The following is a 10,920-nucleotide window of genomic DNA, read 5'->3' as shown; positions in this document are numbered from 1 at the left end:
TTATTCCTAAGTCCTTCTTAGGTCTGAAGCCACACAGGCTAACTACAAGGGGTAAAAGAAAGGGTGTTGAATTATAATAAAAATTAAACAAAATATGTCATTTGGGATCGGAATCGTTTATTCAACCCATCTGCAATAGTAGACAATTAAAATTATACCGTTACTCTACATATCTTTGTACTGTTCAAAGTACCTACCTATCTCATATCTATGTCTTATGGTTAGTACGAACTAACAAATGCACCCAATACCGTGAAAATTGAATAACACTTCATTTTCATCTTAAAATTTTAACCAATGGAAAAGATTACTATAAGCTTAACAGAGAGATAAAGTTTTTACCATACCATGTACTTGAATAGTAATATTAATATTGAGTTTTATTTTTTAATAAACCTAACAGGTAAGTTCGCTGGTCCTAATCCCTAATCAAAATAATTGAATTTAATAAATCTAAGCTTTCATTTTAACGTTTAGTACAGTGTGTTGTGTGTCAAAAACAGGGATTAATGAATCTTTTGACTGACAACGGCACGCTAATCAGTCGTCTATGTATTTATCTGTCTAGGGATTAAACCAATCATATTGTTGAAATAGTGCCTTTTCCCTACGGTATACGAAAAAACAAAACAAAAAAATAAATTGAAATATTTTAACGTTTAAAGCGCCATCTTTGTAATGTTATAGTAATCTTTCTCATTGCACTCTTTTCTGCGGTAGTTACAAATCACAGTACTTTCTGGATCCTATAATAATGATGAATACAACGATTGATATAATATATAGATTAGGTACAATTTTCCATGATAAACAACATGCCAATTATAGTAGCCATGTTCAATAAAATACCTAAATTGATCAGGAATGAAAGATATTTTATAGGAACAGTTATTATTTATTAAATAATAAACAAATGCAGACGCATCTACATATACATACAGAGAATCCAGATGTCATTAAAAAGAATTAACGGAGTTTGACAAATTTTTCGCGTTCTGCAGTTTCATACGAATCAGAAACATGATAGCTGCTTTGAATTGTGACAGATTTTCACGAAATGACAGGTTTACTGAGCAGCTGTCAAAAAATCTTAGTGTTACCCCATTAAATTACGATTTAAAACTTACAATGATTTCGAATACACGCAGTAATGTAACAATAAAAGAGATTAGGTAAGTATAAATAGGTAATGGATAAATATAATTATTTATTTTCATATATAAATGTTACAATAGTTTTACTTTTTTAAGTGTCTACAAATTAATTATACATCAATAACAGAGCTTTGGCATGTTTAAATAAAAAAAATAAAACATACATGGCGTGTATCCGAACTAACTAGGGATGCACAAATATTTTTAAAATTATTACATCATTCTATAATATAAATACTAATAAGTTCATATTTTAGATATCGATTCGAGTCGTTATTCGTTTATATTCATTAATAATAATATAGGTATAAATCTTCCTTATTGTCTTCAATATTTACGATTAAAACAAAGCTGGGTAAAAATAAAATTGATCAAGAAAAGTTTGTGTCGCAGCATAACAAGTGGTGGCAAATTCTGTATTTTAGTGTAAAAAATCGCTTTGGTTCCGCCATTACTTTACCTACATGTAAATCGTAATAATAAAAGCCGCAAATACCTACTAAATTTATAAGGTTCATAACCATATTCAATGAAAATACATTAAGATAGCGAAACTTTAAAATAGTTTGTACAAGTATTGAGTGACCTACACGCGGACAATAAACTAATAAGTGTAAAAGTAAATGTTACTAGTAATTAGAAAAAAATAAATGTAACTAATAGTTAGCGACCTGCTCTGACTATAGGTACCTAATTATCTGAGTTCTATATCAAAGTAGGTACAAGATGTCCGAGTGATTTAGTTGAGTTGTATATTCAAGTTTTATAGACCTCCCTTTGAATCTCCCTAAACCTATATAAGGAACAAGCATACATAGACTGCCAAAATCACTACCCTCCCTTTTGGCTTCGCCACAGTCGGCAAAAAAGAAGGACGTCTTATTTCCTTCCGATTTTCTACCCAAGGGCTTACTTAGAGAACCTTTAAGAATTTCTAACAAGAAAGAAAAGCCCAACATTACATAGCTTGGCTCAAAATTCGAACCGAACCACTCGACCAACGAGGCAATTAGTACAAGTAAAAAAAGTAAAACACCGTTATTTAGTGAATATAACAGTAACACTCGACTAAATGATGTAGTTGGGGGTAGATCACTCAACACTTGCGCCTATCCACCATAACGTTATGAAATAATACAGATTCATGATATGTACCTAAGTATACACAAAAAATTGTTACACCACAAATGATACAACACAATAAATAGCATTAAATGACATTATAAAATAATATAATAATATATACACTTACCAATAACATAGTTTAGTACCCTTCGATTGTATGTATTTTTTTTTAAAAAGGTTAATCGATTGTTATAGAGTGACTATTTTTTATAATTAAGTTATCACTACACTAGTTCGATAAGTAAATTATCAATATTTACATAAGTACCTTACCTAATAATTAATTATTATTAACCGTTAAAGGCCGCGGTCGGGCGTCAAACATTGCTTTTCATATTATATTAATTATACATAGATCTTAATTATAAACTGACCGCACGACCGGATAGTTACATCTCTACTTTTGAGTTTCCACATTATTTGATCCATGTTGTGCTTTTGTGCTAGATGGTAGAGAAGGTAAACAATTAAATTGCTTAATGCAATACGAAATCAACATGTTATTTTCAAATCAATTACAAAATCTACCTATTATCATAGATGACGCAGATATAAAATTATTAAAAAAAAATTGTGAATAGACAATTTTTTCTTGGAAGGTCGTACTAGGAACCTCAGTGGACACGCAGAAGTACTATCTAGTTTCAACACAATCAAGTGACTGGTTTAAGAACGTATAGAAGACAAACAAATATAATATAAACATGACTTTACTCGTAGTTTATGTAAATGTATATAAATGTGGATATCGGATCACATAGTGTGGAAACACGGTTAAATCCAATATTAACGCTTCGTACGGTTAGAAAGGAATCCATTTAAATGTATACGAAAATAAGTGGGACTTACAGTATATACAAAAATATCACATTACTTCGAGGCCGCAGCTTTCATTTACTTAGTCATTACTTGAGCCCGTCACAGATATAACTATTAACGATCAAATATTAGGAATAATATCAATATATAAATATAATCATCATTTATATATTAGAAGCGATATCGAGAATTTTCAGAAGTGGGATCACTTTTTCAAAATTCAATTTAGACGTTGACTATGCTTGTTTCATTGAATATTATAATATATAGCAGAAAAGCTGGCTATTTTTATAAAGCTATATCTGTGATAGGCTTTATATCGTCTTCTTACCTAATTCGTAGTTAATGGCTCGAAGCGTAAGCTAGACACCGCAGGAAGTAATCAACCGTTTATCATCGGGTTTGAGCTGTTTTCGCCGTTTCGCTTATCAAGCGCCAAGAATGTTTGCCGTAAAACACATTTTTAAGCAGCCATCGTGTATATAGGTATGCCAACTTATCTAAAATATTGTAGACATACTACAATATTTTTTTTTATTATTTTATTGTATCTACCTACAATTATCGTACCTTTTTTCTGTTTCAGATATTATTCATAACTTAAAATATGAAAAAAAAAACAATGGAAACGTGGTCCGTAAGTTTTATTATTATTAAAATTAGTAATTTGTATTATATTTCAAAAGTTGACATCCCTATATCGGCGATATAATGCGCATTTTTTTACCAATTTTGAACAAACAAATCAACCCGAGCGCCAACTCATAAAACCGCATATCCACGCCTCAATATCTCTGTCCTTCTCCCACTACACGAATCTAAGAAGAACTTTATAATACTAGGTGCTCGTAATTATTATAAATCGATTTACGACTACACCTACGATCTAATCGAATCGAATAATCGAAAGGGCGGACACTAAAAAGCTGCAGCCTTGCGCGACTGCCGCGCTACTAGTAACTATTTGGCTCACGTCACATCAATAAAGCAGTCGAATGACCGAATATCACAAGCAAGCGACGTAGAAAAATATTTTTCTTTATCGATAAATGAGCGACACTTTTTAATCGAGTACAAGACGCGGTTTATTCAAGTCATACATTACCAGTACCTCAAAATTTTATTATATTCCTCTACAAATATATTTTGAAAGAAGAAATGGGTTTTGTCTTATTTTTACACATTCAAGTCAAATTACACTGTCCAAAACAAGACGAAGCACATTTTTTCTTTTATTATATTTTTCTCTTATTGATAGGGCGTTTTATTATAAATGAGGTACCTAATTAATAGACAGGTTTTAATAGGGTTTATTAGCTTCCACCATATCTGTCAGACGGTTTAATAAGTAGATATGATGATGACCACGCGTCTGTGGACTACGCCAGTGGCGGCTCCAGTAAACAGTACACAGTACATTAGTAAAACATTTATACGAATTTAAAGGATTAACAATTTAAATGTTCACTTCAGCATTTGTCATAGAAGAACTTTGATGGTTTTTAGTTTGAGTCCCTGGATCCGCCACATTCGACTACGCGAGTGACGTAGTCGAATCGTTAAGCCGTCTACGACGATCGATCGGAACAGTGCCTGGTCTGGTCGGGAGAGGAGCCGGCGGAGAGGTCGTCGAGGAAGTCGAAGGTAGCGACGGCTGCGCGCTCCGGTTCCGCGTAGCGCACGAAGAAGCCGTCCCTCCCCAGGATGGAGGGGCGGCGGTGGCGCGGCTGGCGGAGCGCGCCGAGTCCCCGCACGCGCAGAGCCGCCGCTGCGTACCCAGTGCGTACATTAGCGGCTACGATCGACCGCCTGGAGCACCCGCGCCCGCGCCCGCGCCCGCTGGACAACGCGCCTGAGCTGAGCCGAGCCACCGCTCGCTCGCACTCGCGCGCCACGCACCGCTCCGAGTATGCCATGTACTCAATTCATCGACCGTGTTTCTGAGACGCTGAGTTAGAAGCGTAACTTCCAAATTACTTATGTTCATGATACTTTGTCGATGAAAACTTTATCGAATGTCGAGCCGTACCAAACCACACTCAAAGCGTTACATTTAATAAAACCTGTTTTCTTCAGGCCTAGAGACAGAATAATATTTTTTAAAGATTGCGCAGGCGACAAAGTTAAAAAAATCAGAGTTCTGTGTAATGTTTATAACTTCATATCATCATACGGTCTGATCGCATATCATTCAGAACTGAACTCTTTCTGTCTATACAGGTTCTCAGTGTGATGACAGTTATTATTACAATTATTATTACAGTTATATATAGTTATAACCTCTAAGAAAGAAGGCAAGACTTTTGTTGCCTTCTAAAAAGACAACAGGTACTTGAGGGCAATTGATAACGTTATATCTAAAATAGAAATTGAAGCTAGTGAGTTTTGAGAGTGGTTTTTACGGTGTGTGAAACATGGCCAAAGAAATCGAGGTTCAATATTTTATAAACTCAGTGAAATATCTTTCAAGTTTATCAATTGTATTGTAATTTTTTTTTTTCGGAGCGGTGCGTTTGATATGACATCTACTCGAAATGAGGCGAGAGTGAGACGGTGCATGAGTGAGAGCGGAAACAGTGACGTGGCTTGTGACACAACAATTTGACATTTGACACAGACAAAATATAAATATTATGACAAATTTGAAAATAGTTTCTGACAGATTCAATAGTGATTTTTTTAAATATAATTAATTATCATTCATAATATTTATATGATACACATAAGATAAAAAAATATTGTAAAATTAGCAAGCATCGGTTTAAACTTTCTAAGAAGGTGGTCTATCACCAAAAAGTTATGAAAGTTGCCTATTGCATTTGCTAGGATGGATAGTATGCTATCGAAAAAGAACCCATTTATTTAATAACCCAATATGAAGTATTTTACAAACTTAAAACTTTATCTGAAGACTAAAACTAAGAAATGTTAGAGATTTAAATAAAATGGAAGAAAATTGTGTTCAACGTTTAAAAGATTAAGGATAAAAAAGTAGTAGAATATGTTTTAATAGAATGACAGCTTTTAATGCTGTAGTACTAGATACTAGTATAGTCTAACGAATTACTACAGTCACATTAAACTTGTTAAGAGAGCTGAGGTTCAAACATCTGTTGATATATTTTAAATGAAATATACTTCTTTACAATAGAGAGAATAGATGACACTAAAAATCATCACAAAATAGACGTAGGTACTTTTACTATCTAAGATTAGTTAATCTACTTGAAATTATGATGAGTAAGATAAAGTAAAGTATATTAGAAAAATATGATTTATTTAAAGGTGGTTGAGATTTTTCCAAAAATGATTATAACTATTGATACTGTGCACAATCAAGTGTGAAAATAGATAGGAAAATATCAAAAGAGACAAATTTCATGCATCGACGATGAAGAAGGAATTTTCGATTAGAATAAAGGACAAGGTTAAGGATTTATTTAGGAATCAGACACCATTGCTAATTATCTAGAGAATAAATTTCCATGTTCCATAGACTAAAGGCACGTAATCGACAGAAGACGAATAGCAAGAAATATTCCTTATTAAGAACTAGACACCGTTTATACTACTAATCCCGTCCCCCTACCTAAAGATCTTCACAATGCATATGAGAATAGATAGTGGACAAATGAGGGTACAACACTTAGGGTTCTAACTTTTATGAGATAGTGCCGGTAAGTAGAACAACAATTAAAAGCTTCTTGTAAACCCTTTATTGAGATACAACAAAGGATGTTTACAATTACTAAAAAAAATTACGAGCGCTATCTCAAAAAAGGTTTACATTTAGATTGCAATTAAGAACTTAACTAAAAGTATTAACGGGGTGGACCAGCTAGTCGATAGATCGGGTACTCCAGACGGTTATCATACTTTCGATCGTCATGTTAGCTTACGATAATGATCTAATCAAATATTTAGAAGCCCTTTACAATTAAATAAAACGGAGTAAACAATAGATATAGTAAATCATTATCGTAAAGCTGATCCTAATATTTAACAGTCCACATTAAAGAGAAGGGAATTTGGCGGTAGTTGTATTATTCAGATAGAAGTCTGCGATTAGTAAGCCAATATATTTTTAATCTACAATTTTTATAATCAAATTGGTTATAAAAAGATTTGTATCAACAACCGTCAAATACTGACTTCTTATTCGAGTATATGGCGTAACATTTCATTATATAATTTAATAAAGAACATAACTAAAAGATGTTTGGATGTTGACACTACTAGTCCACTAAAAAAAGCTAAAGTTATTTATATGTATAAATAAGTTCCAAGCCACAATTTCGAAAATACAAATTCCGGATAGCTGAAATTAAAAGTATTATGGTTGAATTTTAATAACCAGAAATGTAAGGTTACACCACTGTAAACAGTCTAGCTAATCCAGCTGCTATGACCATTATACTAAACATATATGCAATTATGAAAAAGATAGACAATAAGGCATTACTTAAAAGAACTTATTTCCATCAAAAATTAGAAATATATAGGACGCGCGTTACGTACCAAAAGAAGATTCATATTGAGAACCCCGATTCCTACAGTTTTGTCTAACTTTTTGATTGAGAACCCCGATTCCAACAGTTTTGTCTAACTTTTTCATACAACTACACAGTATGTAGGTAGGACTAAATCCAGTATTTACCGGTCTTCTGTCTCCTGGAGCGATGTAGTCGGTGAAGGCGGGAGTATGGTGGTGGTGGTTCCGCAGGAGAAGAGCCACAGGATGAAGGAGACGAGTCACTGGATGCCAGCATCACGTCTAATAGGTTCGCGCGAGCCTGGAAACGCCGAGTAATAATTGATCTATTAAATTTTATTTCATAGCAGGTTTATCAATTGCCTGTGGATTTAAACAGTAGAATACTATATAATTCTATTATATATATATAATTATTCTATATTATAATTTAAATAAATTATATAAATTATTCTATATTATAATATTATAATATAGAATAATTTCCTTTGTCTTAAATTGATTCTGTATTGAAATAAAATTCAAAATTCATTTATTTCAATTAGGCTTACTTTACAAGAATTTTTGAAACGTCCAGTTATGTCATAATTTAATCTATTGGTGGTTATTATAGTCGAAAACTTATTAAAGTTACGAGGGTTATTTATTAAATAAGCTGGATCCCATTGAAGTGAAATCAAATTGCTAAAAGTTGACAACACAACACTAGTCTAATACTTTTCTTTAGAATGTGAATAATAGCGAAAAACTGTATGTGGTACCTTAGGATCACTGAAGTCTATATCTTTTTCAACATGCACCCATCCTGTCGGCGCCCATAGTGCGCTGTCCTTTTGAGAGTAAGTTTTTTCCTGTCGCTCTTCATTCTTAACTTCTGCTATCGCAGCTCCACTTTCACTTTGGCGAATCATTCTGCAGAAGAAATTACAAGAACAGTTGATATAAATTATCAGACAAATAATTTCAAAATATTTGTCAAGTATTTCATAATGTTTATACCTATTAAGTTCTTCAATGACCTCTTTGGAAGTAGCTGCCTCATGAAAACTTAAAGTGTTTTCTTGTTTCACGATTATTGCTTCTGCGTTCGTAGCTGCTGGTGTCGATCCAGCCCGACTTTTTTCTGCAACTGGAATTTTAGATCTTGTTTTGTGAGGTGAAGACGGCGGCCTTTTACCTCCCATTAAAGTGGGTATCCGACTCTTTTCACTTCTGCGTTTTACGTCTCTATGAGCTCCGTCATTCTTATTACTTATTATCACAGTTTCAGCTGTAGACGTGCTTGTTGTATTTGATTCAGTCATTTGAGGCGAGCTCGTTTCAGGTGAGGAACTTTCCTCCTCTTCTGGAACGGTACCTAATGCGTTTGTAGGTCTTCTACAAGCATTAAGCACCTCATCAACGAGTGACATTTCACTTTCTGCTGATAATTGAAAACTCGATGATTTTACTAAACTAGTCTCTGTATCCCTCTCAATCGGAGTTTGCAAGTTTAACATAATATTCACCGTATTCTCTTTTAAAGCTGAATTATGCTCTAAATTACGACTAGATTCAATATCACAAGATCTCTCATCTTTTACTATACTTGGTTGGTCTAACTCTGAATTGCTATTGTCGATGGTCTTGTTGATCTCGTTCTTTCGTTGGACTTTTAAAAGATGACGGTCATCTATTTCATTTTCCGCATTTTCAACTCTCGATATATCGTAGTAATCCTCGGATTCAGCATAGGGATCTTCTCTTTCAATAAATCTAGGAGTCGATCTTGGCTCGGATACAATATCACAATATGGGACTCGTGGCTTGTCTAGAGGAGTGATGTCACAAGAATCGTTTTCGGAAAAGCTACCAAAGGAATCTGGTCTTTGTCTATCTTCAGATACTTCACTGCGTGGGTCGACTGAGTCGTCATCGAAATCAGCTGCGGCGTAGGGAGGAGGTAGTTCACGAATTTCAGATGCTGGGCGGGATGACATAGAGTCGGACTCCTCTCTATCACGACAATATTTTTGTTGCTCCGCAATAAAGTGAAGTACATTTTGAAGAGCCTGTTCACGATCTTGTAGAGCTACAGTTTGGACGTCATTAATTCGTAAGTGGTTGGCAGGATCTTGAGACGTAACTTTGGATGAATTTGATGCTAAACTTTTTGTGCTTTCATATTTGACAAGACGATAAAAATCGCGCGTAAAATCTAAACCTACATTAGTACAATCACCGTCTTCACTCAAAGCAGCACTAGAGTGCTTTTCGGGAACATCGGACGCGCTGGACCATGAACCACCAGGGGAATGTGTGCCTGTGTACTCCCATCTTTTTTCAGAATTATCCGCTTCATCAGCTATTCTGCATTCATCAATTTCCACTGTTGCAAATCCACAATCATTCCATAAACAATCACCCACGTCTTCTTCTAATTCTAGCGCATCATCTTCTCTAATACTAGGTAACGTTGAGAGCGATATCTGTCCCGGCGTAGTTATTTCTGCAAAAGGAGATTGCCTATCTCGTAAATCCTCGCACGACAAAGATAAGCTCCAGTCTTCTAATTCAGCTCTATCATATTCTAAATCTGCCAGATCTCTATGTCTTTGTTGTAAAGCTGACCTCGCATCATCTAATTCTAGCCAATGTTGAACATAATCAGCGTCGTATTGTGAGCCTTCACCACGATCTTCAAGTGTACTACCCCATGAAACCCTTTCAGAACTTGTTGTTGATGCTATTGCTGGTCTTCTCAATGGTCTTTCCGGTGCTGGCTTAAGATCTAACAGTAAGACACCTGAGCTAGGTGAAGGAGTTTCGAGGCAGCTGGTTGGACACGTTGTGCTCGCAACAAGTTTCAAACATAGGTGTGAGTCTGAGAAGCTTCTTACGACATGCTGAAAGGGTAGTACTGGTCTGGAAGGAGGGTAACTGCCTCTAATACCAGCAAAAGCTACTCCTATAGGAAAATATATATAATCTGCTTCAGCCAGTAACCGGGCATGGCGACGTGTTTCCCGAGGATTGATGGAGACGATTGTTTGATTGTCCGTTTCGTCGGATGCCTCGTTAAGATCGGGCAGAGCTCTGTCTGCCGCATGGTCACTCTGCCTAGATGCGTCAGCTTGGACGTCACTAGACATGGTGGAATAGCCCTCGTCTTTGGCTCCGCTCTCTGGAGATTCTGCCCCCGCTTCACCGTTTTCTTCTTCCGTCACCTTTTCCCTGGTTGCACCTGCAATGAAAGAATAATAACTTTTACTTATGAAATAATTTGCTTCGTTGCTTTGTCGTAGAAGAATCAAAAGATATCAATCACGAATTGACTAGTGGTTTTTGGTA

The 10,920-nt window shown here is 35.1% G+C and overlaps 1 protein-coding gene across 5 annotated transcripts in view; it reads right to left on the bottom strand.

Moving 5' to 3' along the window:
• Positions 1-97: 97 nt before the first annotated feature.
• LOC112047515 (uncharacterized) overlaps positions 98-10,920 on the bottom strand; it is a 475,328-nt gene continuing 464,505 nt past the window's right edge. For 4 of the 5 annotated variants that reach the window (XM_052881718.1, XM_052881719.1, XM_052881722.1 and 1 more), the window contains 4 exons: positions 8,590-10,813; positions 8,352-8,502; positions 7,756-7,891; positions 98-4,866 (listed from right to left, as the gene is read on the bottom strand). In XM_052881718.1, coding sequence (XP_052737678.1) covers positions 4,667-4,866; positions 7,756-7,891; positions 8,352-8,502; positions 8,590-10,813 — 2,711 coding nt within the window. In that variant the 3' untranslated portion in view covers positions 98-4,666. Of the gene's footprint in view, positions 4,938-7,755; positions 7,892-8,351; positions 8,503-8,589; positions 10,814-10,920 lie in introns of all 5 variants that reach the window. The other variant, XM_052881721.1, reaches the window with a different exon arrangement.

This window comes from Bicyclus anynana, chromosome 5 (assembly GCF_947172395.1).
Source record: "Bicyclus anynana chromosome 5, ilBicAnyn1.1, whole genome shotgun sequence".
NCBI classification, from domain to species: Eukaryota; Metazoa; Arthropoda; class Insecta; order Lepidoptera; family Nymphalidae; genus Bicyclus; species Bicyclus anynana.
Note: the sequence above shows the minus strand (reverse complement) of the source record. Positions and strands in the feature narration are given on the sequence as shown.